Here is a 21,035-nt window from a genome sequence, read left to right as displayed (position 1 = left end):
ATTACTGACTATATTCCCTATGCTGCACTGCACACCCTCATGGCTGTTTTGTAACTAGCAATCTGTACTTCTCAGTCCTTACACCTTTTTTACCCACTCCCCCAACACTCCTCCCCTCTGGCAACCAGCAGTCTGTTCTGTGTATCTATGGGACTATTTCTGTTTTCACAAAACTGCTTTAAGAGGACTTTGCCGAAAGAGACTGCAGAATCTAAGAACGCAAAAAGCCTAACCTAAAGGACTGCTGGTTTATCATTCCAAAAGTGTCTGGTTAATACTTTCACAAATGTGTTTCTCTAAAATGTACAATAGAGGATCAAACTGAGGTCATCAGTATTTAGATAATAGATATCATTATTATATCACCATTGAGTAAACTAATCTTACTCATACAAAAATATACTTTTATATATGTGTATACATATATTCCACAGATATTTTCAGTGCTAGAGAAACAAGTATAAATATAATCTATAAGAAAGTCCCCCCTTTTAAACACTGTGGAGAAAAAAAAAGAGTAAATACCTATGTATTGTGGCATTACATAAAAGATAGCTAATCTCCTGAACTTTAAAGTAAACATAATCTAACTCTCAATTCTGATAACCATTTTGCCTCACTAGATCCTAATAAATATATTCTCCTTTCTCAAATAAAAGGATACTATGTAAAAATATAGTTAACAATTTTTCATTTTGCTTTTTGAGTCAATGGTTTTACAAATCAGTGGACCTCAAGAATTACAGTGTATTGGAATAAAAGCAAATTATTTTTGTGCTCTTCAAAAAGCATTCTACAGCTGGAATCGGCAGAAGATCAGCCACTCAGCACTATCCCAACTTTATAAGCATGACTCCTTTAAAGATTAACTGCTGCCTCCAGCTAAACTTTGAAAACAAGCGAATAATAAAAAAAAAACAAACCCCAAACCGCTATAATACTGGGACTAATTCTAATATGTTTATGATGTTTGTGAACAAAGTAAAAGAGAACGTACATGAGACTGATACAATTTAGATGGCATCCTCCCAGAACCTTGGTCCAAATGGAGAGTTGACCTGAACTCATTTTGAAAAACCAAGGACTTAACTAGTCTCTGTAACACTCTGCCTATTTTTCTTGGTCAGAACAACTAAAAAATTTCAGACCTTTTGGGGGAAAAAAAAAAGACGTCTACATTTATGATCAACTGACTTTCAACAAGGGAACCAAGACATGCCAATGGGGAAAGAATAGTCTTTTCAACAATGATGATGGGTCAAGGGGATATCCACATGCACAAAAATTACACTGAACCTTGATCTCACACAGCATACAAGAATTAACTCTACGGCTGTGGTCAGGTAGTTCAGTTGGATAGAGAGTTGTCCCAATACACTGATTGTGCATTCAATCCCCAGTCAGAAAGCACACAAGAATCAACCAATGAATGCATAAATGAGTAGAACAGCAAATCAGTGCTTCTCTCCTTCTTCCTCCCTCTCTCTCTCTCTAAAATCAATCAATCAATATATTTTTTAAAATTAACTCTAAATGCCTTAAAGACTTAAATAAAAAAGCCAAAAGTGTTAACCTCTTGTAACAAAATATAGTAGAAAATATTCATAACCTTAGGTCATGCAATGCTTTCTTATATGGCACCAAAAATAACAAGTGACAAAAGAAAAAATAGATATATTGGACTTTATCAAAATTAATCTTTTGTGCCTCAAAAGACAACACCCAGAAAGAGAGAAGGCAATTCTCCAAAACCACCTCTTATTTTACAGTGGTATACGAAAGTGGACTTGAAAAAAACTGAAATTATCCTCTGGAGGGCAGGTCCCTTGTAGCACAGGCTTTCTCCCCCACCCCGCCCATGACTGTTATAGGAACCCATCTGTGTCATGGCACCTGCTGGCGTTGTATGAGGGGCTGCACTGGGCTTCAGCAAAATTTTTGGACTCTTTCAGTGCATTTGCCCATTTCATGATGGGTGATTTACGAGTGCACCGCTCTGAGTGTTCAGCAGTTTTTGACCAAAATCAGCATGACCCAGGTGCCCAACCCTCCCTGTTTACCGGATCTCAAACTCAGCAACCTGATGTGGAAGAGGTAGGCAAAAAACGGCAAAACACTGAAAAGCATCAAAATCAATGAGTTCAAAAACTGTCTGGAGGAGTGGAAAAAAGGTCTCAATAGGTATACTGCATCAAATGGACAGTACTTTGAAGGTGGCTGAAGTTTAAACATGTAAGAATAAGTATACAATCTTTTATAAATAAATTCAGGGTCTTTTGGGGTATCCCCATATACTGTATGAAATCTAGAAAAAGACTATGAATGTGCTCTACAGGAAGACATATAAGCACAAAAAATATTAAGTAACATTTCAGAGATTTATTTGATCATCTTACAATTGATTTACAACCTTCTTAGAGTTCCATGACCTTTATTTTTATTTATCATGTTTACGAAATATCATGAACCCAAGAGTACTGGCATTTTAAGATTGAGGGGGTGGGAAGGATGTGCAATGAATAGGAAAGTCATAGTTAGTTTATTGCACATATTCACCAAGTATCCACGATGTATCAGGCACCTGCCCAGACTGTGAAAACATGGCAGCCTAGTCCATTGTATACAAATGGGTAACCAAAAGAACAGATTTGACTTTTAACATGAGCTGGGCTTCACATTAATCTTCCAAACCCTTTGTTAAAAATTTACAAATTTTCTTCTCAACATAAAAATGCTCTTCTTTCCAAAATTAAATTGCATTGTAAATACCCTTTAAATTTTTCCTTTACATTTCTATTTATCATTAACATAAATGAAGAATACATACTAATACTAAGAAATAACATTAGGATTATAAGGTATATATTTTCCTCCTCAAAGTAAAAACGGGAAATGGAAAGAGTTACTTACTTACTATATAATCCTTTGGTCTCTCTGGAGACATCATATCTACCTTTCAATTTAAGCACAGGGAAAATGACTGCTAATGACATCTATCAGTCTTTGTCTTTTGTTTTCTTAATCATACATGGGTTTGGATTTCCACATCAGACAGCTGCTCAAGGCCACCTTTTTTATACAGCCAAATACAAAGGGGTCTCCTTTCTCATCATATTGGCTGTGTTCCCTTCCCGGTTATCTATCAGCTCCCTTTACCTGATCCTTCTACCCTTTGGCACAAATTCCCAAGATGCTTTCTCTGATGGACACAGCTGTCTCTACTAATTTTACAGTCCTGATTCATACATAACTAAGATACTCACAACTGTATTACACAAGACAAGAGTTTTTCAAAGTATTTTAGAAATTAAATGCATGTTTCCATGATCAAAACAGTATCTTCACAGAGCAATAGAACAGAATTAAGAATCCAGAAACAAACCTACATGTATATGGGCAACTGATTTCCAACAAAGAATCCAAAAACACACAATGGAGAAGAGAAAGCCTCTTCAATAAATGGTCCTGGGAAAATCAGAAAGCCAGATGCAAAAGAATGAAACTAGACACCATACACAAAATTAACTCAAAATGGATCAAAGACCTAAAAATTGGCCTGAAACAATAAAATATATAGAAGAAAATATAAGTACTAATCGTATTAATCTTGGTCTCAGAGAGGACTTTCCAAATTTGACCCCCAAAAACAAGGAAAGTAAAAGCATAAATATATAAATAAGTGGGATTACATTAAACTAGAAAGCTTCTGAAACAAAACAAAACACAAACAAAAGATAACCAAGAAAAGAGGAGAAAACTTTTGCAAATAATACTCTAATAAAAGGATAATACCCAAAATATATAAAGAACTCATAAAACTCAACGACAAAAAATTAAGTGTGCCAATTAAAAAATGGGCAGAGGACCTGAACAGACATTTTTCCAAAGTCAACAAACAAGTTAGATAGGATGTGAAGAAAAGAGAATTCTCATGCACTGTTGGTGGGACTGTAAATTGGTGGAGCCATTATGAAAAACAGGATGGCAGTTCCTCAAAAAATTAAACTAGAAGTACCATAAGACCCAGCAATTCTACTTCTGTGCTTTTTTTTAATGAAAACATTAATTTGAAAAGATCTGCAACCTATGTTGCCAAGAAACAGAAGCAACCTAGGTGCCCATCAACAGATAAATGGATAACGATGATGTGATACACACACACACACACACGCACACACACACACACACACACACAATGGAATATTACTTGGCCATAAACAATAAAATCTTGCCATCAGTGACAGCATTGATGCTATGCTAAGTGAAATAAGTCAGAGAAAGATGAATACCATACAATTTCAATCGTATGTAGAATTTTTAAAAAACAGACCAATAGGTACAAAGAAAAAACTGTTGACTGTTAGAGTAAAAGCAGAGGGGGAAATGGATGGAATAGGTTAAGAGATATAAGAGGTACAAACTTCCAGTTATAAAATGAGTAAGTCAGAGGGATGTAATGTATAGCATAGGGAATATAATCCATAATGTCATAATTTTGTACAGTAACAGAGGGTTAATAGACATCATGACAATCAACATCAGAAGTTACATAAATGATGCAGTATACCTATTGAGACCTGAAACTAACATAACATTGAATGTCAACTATACTTTAATAAAAATAATTTAATAAAAATAATGCTTTTAATGGATCAGTGTTGATATAATTAAAATTTTGGTAGATTTCATCAAATTGCCTCCTGTAGAGTTTATGCTAGCTTATACTCTCACCAACAGTATATGAGAATACCTGCAAAACCAATCACGACATAGTACACCGCAAGACTTTTTAGTCTCTGCCAAAATAAATTAAAATTTATTGTATTTAAATTTTTAATTAAGGTGAACATCTTACCATATTTAATAAACATTTTATATTTCTGGTCTTGATAAATAATTAATACCCTTTGTTTATTTTAACTGAGTTATTTTTTCCTATTTTAAAAGCTCTTTTAAAGTTTATTATTTATATAATCAGGTTACCATTTTTTACAATTTTATCTTTTACACTGACTACATTTATGACATTTGTGCCCTGTAATTATGTTTTATTTTTTGTGTAGTTGAGGTTATCAATGTTTCTTCTAGTCTCACATTAATTAATTATTTCATATTTCCCTCTAGTCTTTTATCATTTCATATCCTATATCTTTGACCTCTTTAGATTTAAAAAATAATAAAGGATGGAGGGAAAGATCCTTAAAGGAAGGAAGGAGGGAAGGAACGAGGAAAGAAGGGAGAGTAAAGGAGGAAAACAATAGCTCTATGTTCCTGAACTGGTTTGAAAAAGTGAAAGCAACTACCAAGATATATAGGCTCTAAGAGTAAAATCAAAATCAAGTTTCAACAGAGATGTCAGACTTTGCAGAAGCCAAGATACGACTATCTCTGATGAACAATAAACAACAAATGATTATTGATTAAGACATAAAAACAAGAGCTCAGGAAAACCTGGCATCTGAATCTGGCTGAAATGTTCATAATTTGTTCTGATTCACTCCTCTGTAGCCCACATACTTGAATGAAATGGCTAGATTCACACATGGTTCCTTAGATAGGTCTATTTCTCTCATTGTTTTAATTATGTTAGTGAGCAATACAAATATAATGTAATATCTTAGTGCATAATACCTGTATAAGAAAAAAGGAGTTAAAAGCTAAAACAGGCTATATAATATACAAAGCTTCTCTTATTATGTATATATTACATTTGTGAATAAAGATGTTAACAAATATATGCTTCCCAAAATTTAATTTAACATATAATAGAAGATCCTATCTAATTATCTACACTTAACTTTTAAAGCATCAATAACTTTCTGATCAGCATAAAATAACTGATAATGGGATTAATGGACTCATTTGTTCAAGAAATACTTAATAAGAGGCTATATTGTGCCAGCTAACATCCCAGGTGTCGGAGATACAAATGTAAATTTGAGAATGGCGTACATTATGCTCTGTGATAAAAAAATCAATGAATATGATCTCCATTATTATCTTTGTATATGTCTGAGAGAAATGAGAGAAATGATATGATCTCCATTATTATCTTTGTATATGTCTGAGAGAAATGTTTGTCTCCTTCTGAGAGAAGGAGACAAAGTGTTGTATTCTTCTCCATGGTTTACAAAATTGTCAATAAACTATGTATTATAATGAATTATATTATGTGTTTCATATACTATAACATATAGTATATAATATATGCAATTACATGTAGACTATAATGTATTAATTATATCAAGAACATTAACTCTTACAAGAAAGGAATAATGTCTACTGCCCAGTGCTTAATATATAGTAGATATTACGTAAACACCTGGTAAGTAAGTGTGCAAATGGTTGTGATTTTTCAGGAGATGCAGCAATATGATTGGGATTGCCTGGTCATAACAAAACTGAGATCTCTCTGACAACAGAATTGTGCCTGAGCACATACATACAAACTCTGGAAAAACAGCGGTAGCTTCAACAGTGAGGTGTAGAAGTTAAAACATAAAAAACAAGAGTGAAAACTACTGTTTTACTAGACTATAATATTAAAAACATTCTAACTTCAAACTTCGTTCAGAATCAATTCCTGCTGGAAATGCCATCCTTCCAACCTGCCCTACAAATCCTAGACTACCCTGTTTTCCTTAAAAAAAAAATCCCAATCTCCCTCCCTTTCGCCCTGTGTGTGTGTGTTGGCATGTGTATTTAGATCGGATTCTATGCTTATTGTTGCACTTTGGGGCAGTAGCAGAAGCCATGGGAAGTGGGTGAAAGAAGGAGAGAAAGAGCCGGATGCACACATTTCACCCTTTCTCAAATGCCTCATGTATGATAATATAGTCACCTTAAGCATGTTATGATAATTAAACTGCTGTTTTGAAAGTACAACACAGTTTTATGAACCTAAATTAATCACAGCTACCGAAGGAGAATATATAAGAAACTGGGCAATATAGTACAAGGCTTGCTTAGTAATATGTAGGAAATGTGTTGTAGTTTGAAACAAAGTACTATAAAACTATAGCGCTAAGGAAGACATCCACAGAAACAAAGGAATATCCTAATAATTGAATACCATGAAAATGATGTTATGATTACAATTAGTTTGCTGATTCTAACAAGTAAATACTATAAACTCAAATGCTTATGACAGAAAATATATCAAGTTGGTACATACTTGTGACAAAAAATTTTTTTGTGAAAGTACAGCTATCAAAGGCAGCGATTTTCTCCTGCAATACTACAACGAGGATCCTAAAATTAGAGAGAAAACACATAAAAGAAAATGTGAATGTGAAATTCTATAAATTAAATCATAAAAAGTTAAATCATCTAGATTAAAACAATTATCTATCATAATTTTAAAAAATAATCAAGGATAGACATTAGAGGAAGAAAAGTGACAGGGAACAAACTATATCTTCACTCATTATAAATCAAATAAATCTATCTTCATTAAGAATGCATGAGATCAATAAACTGCTGGCTATTTACTAAAAGTGTTTTTCCACTACTGGCTCAAAGTCATGGAATTAAATATAAAATGGATTTATAGAACCTGTCACTTAAAATTATCACTGAATTTCCTAACACAAAAGCAAAAAAGGGAGAAAGAAAACTCAGACAACTATAGTTCAGTGTAAATGAGTCATTTCTATTTGACTCGATATATTAAATGAGTCATTTCTGATTGACTGTATGAACTATATTTATTCCAGAGCCCAAGATTTATAAATTAGGAAAATAACTTAGTTATAAATTTTTTTTAAAACTGAAATTCCTAAAATACATGCCAGGTAAAGTTATTTTATAAACTATATTTTAGAGTACTGCTCCTTTCAAGCCATTAACATAACAGCCAAATCTCTAAGATATTTTTTAAACCAAAGATAACTACTGTTAAATATTTAACATATTCATAGTGTATTTTTCAAACTTTTGAGGGAAGTAAATCTGAATAACATATGCTAATGATGGGTGGGGGAAGAGTTATACTTAACATGCATGTTTTATTAATCTTTAACACAGCTGACAACACATAAGTGATTCTGTCACAGCACTTAATATAAGAAGCCAACCAATCATCAGACTGAAGTTAAAAGGCTTAGTGATTCCATACTAAGAAAGTGAAAAACTCAAATAAGGAAAATGCAGAAAAGACAAATCAGAGATTAAAAGGTTTTATATAATCCAGTAGCCCCCTCCCCAAGACACAGTAACATAAAATTATTTCCAGCTGGAAGGTTTAATTAGGAATACTGGTAAATTCAAAAGACTGATTTGCAAACAAAAATGCAAACATAACCAGGAAAAGACCTGACAAATCTAATTTGACTTTTTATAAAGCAAAAGCTAAGCAGTATCCTTAAATCCACATGATACCTTTTCCCCTATCCTTCATCCCATTTGAACTTACAAATTTCTAATGTGAAAATCAATTCCAAAAAATTACATGATGCATCCAAATCAAGAGGTTTTTTGTTAAAACATATCTTCATATAGTTTTTTCTTTAAAAAAATACAAGTAAAATATGAACCTTTGCAACATCAACCAAATATCCTAGAATTTCATTTCTACTTTTCACTGATGATATTTCATATACATAAATCACTGTCCTATCTGCTATGACTCCTACTGAGAAGTTTCACAATCATTCATTACTTAGGATGAGCACACATGAAAAGTAAACCACTTTAGTTTTCAAGGGTATTGATATTTGTTACAATATTAATACATTCATTATTTCATGGCCAAAATTTTTAAACATAAACAGAGAAATATTTGTTATAAGAAAAGTCTAACTATTTTCACATGCGTCATCCAGAAGCACAACACTTGGAACAGGTGCAGAGTTGAGAAAAACCCAATTTTCTCCTTCATATTCTTTGTAGCAATTTTTTAAGATAATGTAAGAAATACTTTTTTAAAACTTTAACTTCACTTTTTTTCTGTTTTATGGTATATTCATGTACTTGCAATACAAGCAAATTATTTGCACTCGTCTCCCCTTTTGAATGTGTTCAAGTTTCTCTTTGGCTGAAAAAAATAGGTGATCTACTTTGTGACACATAGAAAGAAGAGCTTTCATTACAGTTTTCCTGGTTCAATATACTATCTACTGGACCCAGCTGTTTAATAGAGTTGACTTTGAATACTTTGGTATCTCATTGGATAACATTTTCCAACATTAGTATTTCTCCTATTTCCTATACTTTTGAGTGTGATATTATTAAATTTTAAATATGCATAATAATTATATTTTCATTTTGAATTTTATACTATCATGGAATAGCTTTTCTTTGTCCTGCTTCAATTAAAACACATTTATCACTGGTATCAAAGCCCATGTGTTCTTTAGTTGATATTTATTAGGTATGTCTAACTTTCCTATTAACGTTCAGCCTTTCTGAGTCAGTGTTTGAATACCCCTTTAAAATCTAACATGAGGCTTTTATTGTAAAATTTATTTTATATTGACACAGCATAAAATATTTCACTTTCAATGTTCAGTGTGTTTGCTTTTCGGTGCAATGGAAGAATTACAATTTGCATCCACACCATCATAGGGGTTCACTATAAATGTGCAAGTAAAGTGTTGACTAACAGAAGATTCTTAATGTCCCTTTCTCCTTCTATGTGTTGTACTTATATAAATTAATTCTTCATTATTACTAGGTCAAGTAGAAGCTCAACCCAGATCTGAAAATTTTCTTAGAGATTTTAACACAACAGATCTTAATGAAGGGAATCCTACCAAGTTCCTGGTATAAGCTCAATTGCAGTCTTAAGGAATGAATAAAAAAGCATTTTTTGTAGTTCAGATATGCTTTGTTTTGGTAAATGCTAAAAGGAAAATTATATTTCATATCATAAACCAGTAAACACAGAGGCACACACAATAATTATATATATTAAAAAGTTACATAATACATAGGTCATTCCTAACATTTGTATGTTTGCTCAGATACTTTCTATTCTTTTCCATTTTATTTTTAAAACTCTGGTTATGATTCACTAAACTTAATTCACAACTCACTAATAGGTAAAAAATGGAAATTTGAAAATATACATAAAAATCTTAAGAGCTACTCCATTTATGCAGAAATCAGGTGTTTTTGCAACTTTTTTTTAATAAATCAAAGATAGTCAATGATATTGGGGAGCTCCACATACTCAGGAGGTATGTTACCTTGCACAAGAAACACATGAAAAATGCTTACCGCTTGTTACAATGAAGATCATAGATAGGAGTTTTAAACTGAATGGACTTGACCATCTCCCCAGTACGAAGTGAATATAGATCCACACAACAGTAAGGTGGGCTAGTGCTAAAAAATAAAAAAGAAAGAAAAATGCCATTATTTTTCAAAAGGTGGGAGGGCCAGTAAACTATATTTTCTTATAAAATAATCTTAAAACCCCTTAATAATAAGAAAATTGATTTGAGTTGTTTAAAAAAAAGATCATCATATATCCCAATAAACTCATTTCAGGAATGCAAAAATTAGAGAAAGGAAAACCAGTAAAACTCATTCATTAATTTAGTAGTATAGAAAAGGACCGAGGCTGGTGTGGCTCAGTGGACTGTGTGTCCGTCTGCAAACCAAAGGGTCACTGGTTCAATTCCCAGTGAGGGCATATGCCTGGATTGTGGGCCAGGGGGTGCTCAAGAGGCAACCACACACTGATTTTACTCTCCCTCTCTTTCTCCCTTCCTTTCTCTAAAAATAAATAAGTAAAATCTTAAAAAAAAAAAAAAAAAAGGAAAGGAAAATCCTAAGATTATAATAAAGCAAAAAAGATTTGATAAAATCAAAAGCCTATTCATTAATCTGATGAAGGATAACAACCTTAAAACTAACAAACAAAAACTAGCTATCATTTATAATGGTAGAGCCCTGGCTGGTATGGTTCAGTGGATTGAGCACCAGCCTGCAAACCAAAGGGTCGTCAGTTCGATTCCCAGTGCAAGACACATGCCTGGGCTGCAGGCCAGGTCCCTGGTAAGGGGCATGCGAGATGGAACCACACAATGGATGTTTCTCTCTCTCTCTTTCTCCCTTCCATCCCCTCCCTAAAAATAAAATAAATAACATATTTAAAAAATAATGGTAGAATACTGAAATCTTTCACCCTAAAATTAAGAACTATGCAAAAACACCAATTATTGCCACTTCGATTCAACAAAATTTTGAAGGTCCTGAATATAAGGCACAAAAAGAAATTATTACAAGGAAAAAGTAAAACTGTCATTACTTGCTCTAACTTGTGTTCAGTATAAAACCCAATTCTACAAACCACTAGAATTAGAAGTAATATATTAATTAACCAAGGTCACTAGATACAATAGCACCTGTATTTTAATAAGTTAAGGATAGTTACAAAATGAAATTTTAAAACAGTATCATATATTGATAGATCAATATCCTGAATACCCTGGAATAAATCTAAGGAAAAATTTCAATATGTTTACACAACAAAAAGAACAATACAAGACCAAAATAAATGGAATTATATATACCATAGGCTGACAAGACTTTCTAAATTGAAAAAGTTCACCCTAATCAAAAATCTACCAAGAGCAAGATCTCATTCTAAAATGTATGTGGATATGCATTCCACTAAAGACGTATTGTAATGGTATAGAAATTAAGACACTGTTTTTGACACCAGAACAGATGGAGACATTACTGTTTCCATTTTTAGAAACTAGAAAAAGAAGAGCAAGTGAAACTCAATGAAAATAGAATTTGCAAATTCTATCAACCATTTAAGCAAAAGAGTTTAGACAGTCTACACAAACTCTTTCAGAAGGTAGGAGACACTTTCCAAGTTATTTTATGAGGCCACTAACCCCTGAGAACTAAGCAAATATTTTAAAAGAAACTACAGATAAACTTAGATACCTCTACATCTCATGAATATACATAAAAATTCCTCAGCAAAATACAAGTCAAATTCAACAATGCGAAACCCGATTAGATTTATCCCAGGAATGGAAGGTTGTTAATAGAAGAGGACCTCTTTAACCTGATGAAGGGCATCTACAAAAAACCCAGATTTAAGAATAAATACTTGCCCCAGAAGATTATGAACAAAGTAAAACTGTCTATTGTTATCACCCTATTCAAAAATGAAAGGCTAATTTTGAAATTTTTGTGAAAAGATGCAAAACATGATCAGGGGACTTTACATGTCTGGGACTTATCATTAAGCTACAATGATTGCAGAGATATCACCTCACACCTCTTAGAATGTCTACTATCAAAAAATAAACAATAAAAATGGAACTGCCTATGACCCAGGAATTTCACTTCTGATAACATAACTGAAGAAATACAAAACACTAATGCAAAAGAACATATGCACCCCTATGTTCATTGCAGCATATTTTACAAAAGCCAAGATATGGAAACAACCCAAGTACCTATCAATAGACAAGTAGATAAAAAAGTAGTGGTGCACTTACACAATGGAATATTACTTGGCCATAAAAAAGATGAAATCTTACCGTATATGAGAGCATGGATGACCTAGAAGCTATTATGTGAAGTAAAATGTGTCAGTCCAAAAAGACAAACACCGTATGATTTCACTCATATGTGAAATCTAATGAACAATACACCTATGAATGAATAAACAAAACAGAAGTACACTTATAAAGAACAAGCTGTGGTTGCATTAGGAGAGGGGATTTGGGGAATTGGGTAAAAACGGTAAAGAGCTTGGTAAGTACAGATTGATATCTTCAAAACAGTCACAGGAATGTAAAGTACAGTATAGGAAATATACTCAACAGAACTATAATAACTACGTATGGTACCAGGTGGGTACTAGAAATATAAGGGTAATACTTTGTAAAGTGTATGACTGTGTAACTACTATACTGTACACCTAAAACAATGCAAAATAATATTGAATATAAACTATAATTGAAAAAAATTAATTTAAAAAATAAAAATAAACAATAAAAAATAAACGTTGGCCCTAGATAGGTATCTCAGTTGGTTAGAGCATCATCCTTATACGCCAAGGTTGCAGGTTTGATCCCCAGTCAGGACACATACACGAATCAAACAACAAATGCATAAATAAGTGAAACAATGAATCAATGTTTCTCTAAAATCAATAAATTTTAAAAAATTTAAATAAAAAAATGTTGGTAAGAATGTGGAGAAAAGGGAACCTTTGTGCACTGTTGGTAGGAATGTAAATTGGTGCAGCCACTATGAAAAACAGTATGAAGGTTCCTCAAAAATTTTGTAATTTTTTTATTCATAATAACAAACACAGCTAAATGTTAATAAGTGAATGCATAAATATATTGTGACATATTGATGCTACAGACTATTATGCAGCGATTTAAAAGAACTAATTATCCAAACAACACAGATGAAGATGAATGTCAATACAATTATGAAGTTTTTAAAAAGTCAGACATAAAAGTTTACATATTGTATGAGTCCAATGAAAAGGTGGAAAGCAAAACTCTAATAGGAAGCATATTAGTGGTCATCAGGGTCCAGGAAAAGAGGGAAACTACAGGGTACAAAGTGGTATGAGAAACTTTGGAGGGTGATGGAAATGTTGCTTTGTCTTGATTATGTTGGGTAGTTACACAACTGTATACAATTGCTAGTAAAACCTGAACTTCAATCTCTAAAATTAACACAAGGCAAAAATTCTTTTCTTAATATGCCCAAATAATTAAACCAGTCCTCTGCTGAGAAGCAATGAATTAATAATGAATGAAATTTAACATTTTGTTAGACCAGCTGGGAAGGAAAAAACAGCTTGTCACCTTCAATTAGCAGCTCATTACAGTTACTGGTATCCTAGAAACTTGAATTCTCATCATTTCACTGGCATCCATACAAGCTCGCAACTGAGATTCTTTCTGAGGAAAGCCTTCAATAGGAGCACACAAAATAAATGCACTGAAGGCTATTTAGAGTTGACTGAACAAGACTTGAGAGAACTAAAAACTCTATATGTGGGGGGAAAAACCCTCTTATTCAATGACTAATAAAAAAAGATAATTCTTTAAAGAGTTTTCAGAAAGTCACACATTCATAAAGGAGTCACACTATCAGCCAATAACACAATTGTGTATACGCCTGACATATCCTTTTGTTCTCTACTTTCTCTCTTTTTAAAAGCCTTCCCTGGGACACAACAAGACAATCTTAATTTTCCTCATGGGTAGGCTGATGAGAAAGCTCTCTGTAACATCAGCAGTACGCATGCCTTTTTGCAGGAAGGGTGCGTGCTATACCAAAATATACAGACATGAAATAAGCTTCTACTTTGTATTCTAGCATCCACTAAACAGTAACACAAGAAAATAAGACAACTGAAATTGCATATCACAGGAGCAGAAAGAGGAAATATTAAAACATCAATTTGTAAATTCAGAAAAGTTACAGGACGTAAGATCAACATGCATAAACCAACAATTATCAATCCAAAAGAAAAATTAAGAAACCAGTTTCATTTACAATTGCAATGCATATTCTATTAAAATTTTCACAGAAAATGTTTGCAGATGTGGAGAGTAAATGGAATTTCAAAAGGCCCCCAAAAAGCAACAATAATCAAAACACTTTGATACTGACATAACATTAGATAAATAAACCAGAAATAAATCCATACATCATATAATCACATAGGAAACTAGTTCTTGAAAAAGTTACTTAGTACATCAAATTAGAATAGTACATTTCAAGAAATGGTACTGGGAAAATTGGAAGTCCATATGCAAAACAATGAAGCTGAACTCCTATTTTACATCATATGTAACAAATAAATCAAAGTAGATTAAAGACTTAAATTTAAGAGCTAAAACTATAAAACTCAGAAAAAATGTTGGGGTACATTCTCATGTACTTGGATTTGACAATATTCTTAGATATGACACCAAAAGCAAAAGTATCAAAAGGAAAAACAGACAAATTGAACTACATCATTATTAAAAATTTTTGTGAATCAAAGGGTGGTATCGAAAAAGTGAAGAGACAAACTAAAAAATATTAGAAAATATTTGCAAATCACATATCAGATAAGCATCTAGTATCTACAATACATTGAGAACTCTAAATATTCAAGAACAAGAAAACAGCCCAATTAAAAGATAAGCAAAGAACACAGGAATACACCTTTCTCCAAATATATACAAAGGGCCAACAAGCACATGTAAAGATGCTCAATATCATTAGTCATTAGGAAAATGCAAATAAATACCACAACGAGTTACACTTCATATCCACTAGAATGGTCACAATAAAACCACTACAAAAAGAGCAAGTATTGGCAAAGATGCAAAGAAAGTAGGTTTCCAGACCTTTGCTAGTGGGAATGTAAATGGTGCAGCTGCTGCAGAATACAGGTTGGTGGTTCCTCACAAAGCTAAACATGGAATTACCATATAGCCCAGTAAGTCCACCCCCAGATGTACGCGTACAAATCATAGACAATGACAGTGTGACAAGGAAGGTAGAGAGAACAGCAAAGACAGTATAAAAGTAGAAGAGTCACAAAGGATCAAATTCCACAGAGTATGTGGAATATTGGGAAATAGAAGGAAAGTAGTAGGAACTAGCTATGGTCAGGATTCTAAATATAAAGATGAAAAGAACTGTTTTAACACATTTCCATTTTCTATTGTCACACGGGCAGGCAGTATTCTGACCCCAGAAGTTAACACCAGAGTCATAGGGGCCCATACTACTACATATGATTCATTATGTAGTATCATTATTATATCAACGATTACAAGTTTCCTAATGAATTTACCAAATGCATCATGGTTCCCACTATCATAAATCTAAAATTCCCCTGCAATCATAAGCTATTTTATTACAAAAGTTATTATTTGATGATCTGTGATTAAAGATCAGTAAGATATACCTACCAACTCACTTCTGTTAAAGAATCATAATGAGCCCTGGCTGGTGTGGCTCAGTGGATTGAGTGCTGGTCTGAGAACCAAAGGGTTGCCGGTCCGATTCCCAGTGTAAGGCACATGCCTGGGTTGCAGGCCAGGTCCCCAACAAGAGGTGCTCGAGAGGCAACTACACGTTGGTGTTTCTCTCCCTCTTTTTCTCCCTCCTTTCCTCTCTCTAAAAATAAGTAATTAAATCTTTTTTTTTTTAAAGGGGAGTCATAATGATCAGAGTACTGGTTCGAAAGTAGAAAAACATACACTGAAAAATCTAAGCCACTGGCAGTTGTTTAATGTTTCGTAATTATTTATAAATAAAAATATACAGAAAACACAGATAAGGAAGAATGAAAACCCTGTTCAAATTTTCATAAGGTAGGTAGATAGACATATGTAACTCCACCCAGATGGAATAAAACATTTCCAGTACCTCAGAAATGCTCCTCATACCCCCTTCAATTTACTAGTCCCCATCCTCTCTAATCATCACTAGAGATGCCTTGGAGGCCTGATTAAGTGAGCAGCCCTGTGAGGGAGGCCTCCACGCCAAGGAAGTGCAGGTGGCCTCCAGCACGTAGTTGGCAGTACACAAGAGCCCTCAGTCCTACATCTGCACAGAAATGAGCCCAAGTTTAGAAGTGGGCTCTCGCCCAGTCAAACCTATGGATAAAATCCCGATTAGACTGAATCCTTGAGAGTAGCCTCATGAGACGCAAAGTTCAGGACTCAGGTACACTGTGCCTGGACGGCTGAACCATAAAAACTGAGAACACGAATGTCTGTGGTCTTAAGACATTAAGACTGTCCTAATTTGTTTCACAGATACAGATAACCAAAACACACTTTTTCCCTCTTTGCACACAATGATCTTTAGATTCAAGCGCAATTCCAAAGACCAGAAGGATTTTTTAATGGAAAAATAAAAGTTTGTCCTTCTGCCATTGTACTACTTCAAAATAACATCAGGTTGCATTGTAACTAAAGTTATGATTTACTGTTTATATTTTAATCTGTCAAATTAATTTATTTTCATAAAGTACTATTTGGACTATTATGTTAAGCCAATACACTTTTAAATAATTTTTAAATTTTTACCAATATAAACTATTCTGAAACAAATCTGAGTGGGCTTCCATTTCCCCGGTTCTTCTGTAACACACTAAAAATTACTGAAAAACTGAAAAAAATAAAGGTGAATATACTGAACATTAAGCACTTTAAATCAAACAAGTTATTTCAATTTTCATAAGTTATATCAGTAATTTGTTCTTAATGAATTGAGGTTACAAGTTAAAAAGTTTGACCAAATGTGTATAACTGCATCATATGGTTGAGTGATCATCAGAACTCTAAATCCATCACTTCAGAATTGTTTTATATAAATACAAATAATACTATACATGTTGAATACATGGGAAAGTATTCTGACTGTGTTCCATATTCAACAATTACTACTTAAGAGAAAAGTCAACAATACAATGAGGTTGATCCACATGAACCACAAAAAGGAATAGAATTGGAGTAGAAATTACGATTTCTGCTTTTTTTAGGATGTGTAGTTAAGTATTGCTGTCAAACTACATCTTTTCATATTAGAATTAATAATCCCTTTTCTATGTCAAAACTAGGTTATTAGCATCTAGAGAATGATGAAAGACCTAGGTATCATGAGCCTTTTGAGGAGGGTTAGTATGATGTTGAGAACTAGCATTTTTAATGCATAAAGAAATAATGATGGACCTAACACTTTATCTTTGAAATGTAAACATCACCTAAAAATGGTATATTAGGTAGCTATAATCTCTAATGCTTTATGGAGGAATAAAGAGTTACAAAGAATACAATATTAAATTAAACTCCTATACTCAAATTTATCAATCTCTATCAAAAATATTTATATTTTGAATCTCAGAGTCTACTTTCAATTTTTATAATATGCTTTTTTCTTTATATTCATGCATTTTATTAGAATCATAGCCATTTCTTACCCTGGACAATGTTTTCAAAATAATTTCTTTATAATGCAATACAATGAGCAGCATCATGTTAAAGCAATGTGAAATATGGCTTTTATGATTTGAAAATTCTAAACATTAATACCATTTTCCGTTACAAAGACTTTTATTATTTTTATTTATGATATTTAACAGATTGAACCAAAATTAAGAAAAGTGGAACAAAGTATTTGAGAAAGTGACATTTTCCAAGAATGTGCATGTATTAAGTGAAACACAAAATAGCAAAGACATTTTAAATCTACCACAAATTGCAAGAAGCATGGAAACACTTATTTTTAAATGGGAAAAAGCTGCACAACCTTCAACATGTGTTACTGAATCTAATCCTTTAACTATAAGAGGAAAATTTTTGATAGAATTACATTATTTGTATTCTTATTCAGCTCCTAAAGAACAAAAGCCACTTGGTTGCATTTTTTTATTAAGTAATTAAAAAGAATAAGAAAAGAAAATGGAAACTTAACCATATCAAAAGCTGAATTTGTGATTAGCCTAGTTAATAATATTTTTCTTCTGCAAAGTTCTGAATAAACACTGGGTAATTAAATCTTCCAAGACTCCCACAAGCTGAGAATGTCAGTAGTGAAGCCTTTACTTGGAGAGATAACCAGGAAGGAAGGAGTAACATCCTCACATAAAAACAGGAGGTAATGTTAGAATTGGGGTTGGAATCAGATGTCCTTCAATATGAATGCTCTTCTCACATAATTCATAACAGTCAGCCAAAGACATACTATATTAGATTTTTAAAAATAAGTTTCTATTAATTGCATTCAAATACAAAGATGAGTTAGAAATACTCTACCTTTAAGGAGAATTCAAAATAGTTATTTTTTTTGTTTAAATAACTTTAGTTTAAAGGACAGAATATAAAATTACAATACAAGGAAATATGTTTAATATATCACAGTGAACAACAAAGGCAATGTAAATTCAAATTAGGGAAATATGCAACAGGGGACAACAAAAAGACAACTTCAGATATCCATATATGAATAATATAAACATATATGATATATATATTTATGATACTATTTACCACTCTGCCTACTTTGTCCATTAAAAGCCATCAACAAATACAGCACTTAAAATTCTATCAGGAAAATTTTTCAAAAATTTTATTGTAAAGCAGAGATCAGCAAACTATGTCCCAAACGCAACCCCCACTACTAGTTTTACTGGAACATAACCACACCCACTTATTTCTTTATTTTCTGTGGCTGAGTTGAGTACTTGCCACAGAAATCATAGACGGCAAACAAAATGTCACTGACCCCTAATCTATAGCCTACTCTGTCTTTCTCAGGGGTTGTGAGGGAATATGAGGTGAACCTGAGTTCCTGAAATACAAGAACTCTACAATGCTGTATCTTGGGATTAACTATTCTGATTTTTGACACGTCCTCCATGGCATTACTTTGCCTCTTGTATTTAGGAACTATGCAAATGTTCTAATTTTCTTCCCATTTTGCTGAAGCTCTCATCTTACTCAGTTTTCTATCAATTCTCCCATCAGTGCTTTCCAATTTCTTAATTGATTCTATCATATATTTATGGGATTTTTCCCATCTATTTCTTCCCACAGGTTTTCTCTCTGCTATTATATCACCCTCTCTTCCCTGTGTTCTTGTATTTGTTTTGTGCTCTTCCTTCATAAAGAAAATTGGTTTATTAAATTATCTAAAAATTATTATGAAATATTTGTTTGCAATAATCAACTGCTCCATAACAACAGTATTCTACTGATTGTTCTTTCCTTACCAATAACACCTCACTGAGTTAGGTTTCCCACTTGTCCATTTCATGTAAGTTTTCAAAAATAAAGTGGTTCATTCTATTTCTTATTATCCTTTAATGACCATAAGATCTGTAGTAATGCCCCTTCATTTATTCTTGTTTTCTGTTTTTCTCGATCAGTCTCTCTAAGGGTTATCACTTTTATTAATGTTTTCAAAGAACTACCTTTTGGCTTAACTGATTTTTCTCTGTTTCCTTTCATTGATTTCCACTTACTATTTTATTCCTCTTATTTTAGGTAAATTTCTCATATTTTTTAGATTTTTAAGGTAAAAGGTTTTAGATTTCTTTTTGTTACATCCCAAACTTTTGATATGCTATTTTTTCACCATTCTACTTTCTCATGAGTTCCGCTTCACCCATAGTTAAATTTCCAAACATTTTACAAATTTTCCAGAGATGTTCATTATTGATTTCTAATTTAACTGCATTGTGGTTATAAAACATACTCTATTGTTGAGCCTTGCTTTATCACCCAGCATATGATCAATGTTGGTGAATGTTCCATGTGCAGTTAAAAGTATGTGGCTATAATATTCTATATCAGTTGAGTCAAAGTGATAATATAGTCCTGTCTTCTATAGCCTGACTGATGATCTACTTGTTCTGCCTGTTACTAGAAGAGAACTGTTAACCTCCAAGTTTAGTTGTTGATTTATCTATTTCTCTTTCAGCTGTGATATTGCTCCACGTATTTTGTAAATTCATATATTTTGAAATATATACTTTAATACTCATTTTTTAAAAGATTAAACATACTCAAAGAAGAACATATATTTGCCAGTCCTGTACCCTGCGGAAATGTTAGGTGATCAGATTCACTACAATTAAATAGGTATTCCTTCCTAACACAGGAATACGTAAGTTTAGATGTAGAGGAGAAAGAAATCTAAGGCAATTCCAAATAGACTGGATTAAAGTTCTAGTGAAGTAGGAGCTATGGTAATCTGCTGAAAATAAAAGGGTTTAAACAGAGTGATGATTGTTTGCAACAGCTACTTTGCCATTTTTTGTTACATCTATGAAATACATACACAAACTAATATGAGTTTCACCATCAAAATCTAACAGTTCAGCTTTTCTGACATTTGCTAACCAAGGTAAAATCTCCATTACATAAAAGCAAAATAAGGTTAAAGTGCAATCATTTGAAAATGGAACATAATCTCCCAAGTCTCCTAGAAATTATCAAGTCTCATTTCCCAGTAACAGAAAGTACAAGTTTGTCAGCCTGTCAAACATCTCTCCTAAATTAAAAATCCAGGGATCTGCCCCCTCACCT

The 21,035-nt window shown here is 32.8% G+C and overlaps 1 protein-coding gene across 2 annotated transcripts in view; it reads right to left on the bottom strand.

Annotated features, from left to right (window-relative positions):
- BCAS3 (BCAS3 microtubule associated cell migration factor) overlaps positions 1 to 21,035 on the bottom strand; it is a 475,802-nt gene that overhangs the window by 366,046 nt on the left and 88,721 nt on the right. For both annotated transcript variants that reach the window (XM_054574853.1, XM_054574854.1), the window contains exons 8-9: positions 10,219 to 10,326; positions 7,175 to 7,251 (exon numbers count right to left, since the gene is read on the bottom strand). In XM_054574853.1, the coding sequence (XP_054430828.1) occupies positions 7,175 to 7,251; positions 10,219 to 10,326 (185 nt within the window). The remainder of the gene's footprint in view (positions 1 to 7,174; positions 7,252 to 10,218; positions 10,327 to 21,035) is intronic.

The sequence above is a fragment of the Pteronotus mesoamericanus genome, unplaced genomic scaffold, assembly GCF_021234165.1.
Source record: "Pteronotus mesoamericanus isolate MK-2021 breed Mesoamerican mustached bat unplaced genomic scaffold, CSHL_Meso_final contig_269, whole genome shotgun sequence".
NCBI lineage: Eukaryota > Metazoa > Chordata > Mammalia > Chiroptera > Mormoopidae > Pteronotus > Pteronotus mesoamericanus.
Note: the sequence above shows the minus strand (reverse complement) of the source record. Positions and strands in the feature narration are given on the sequence as shown.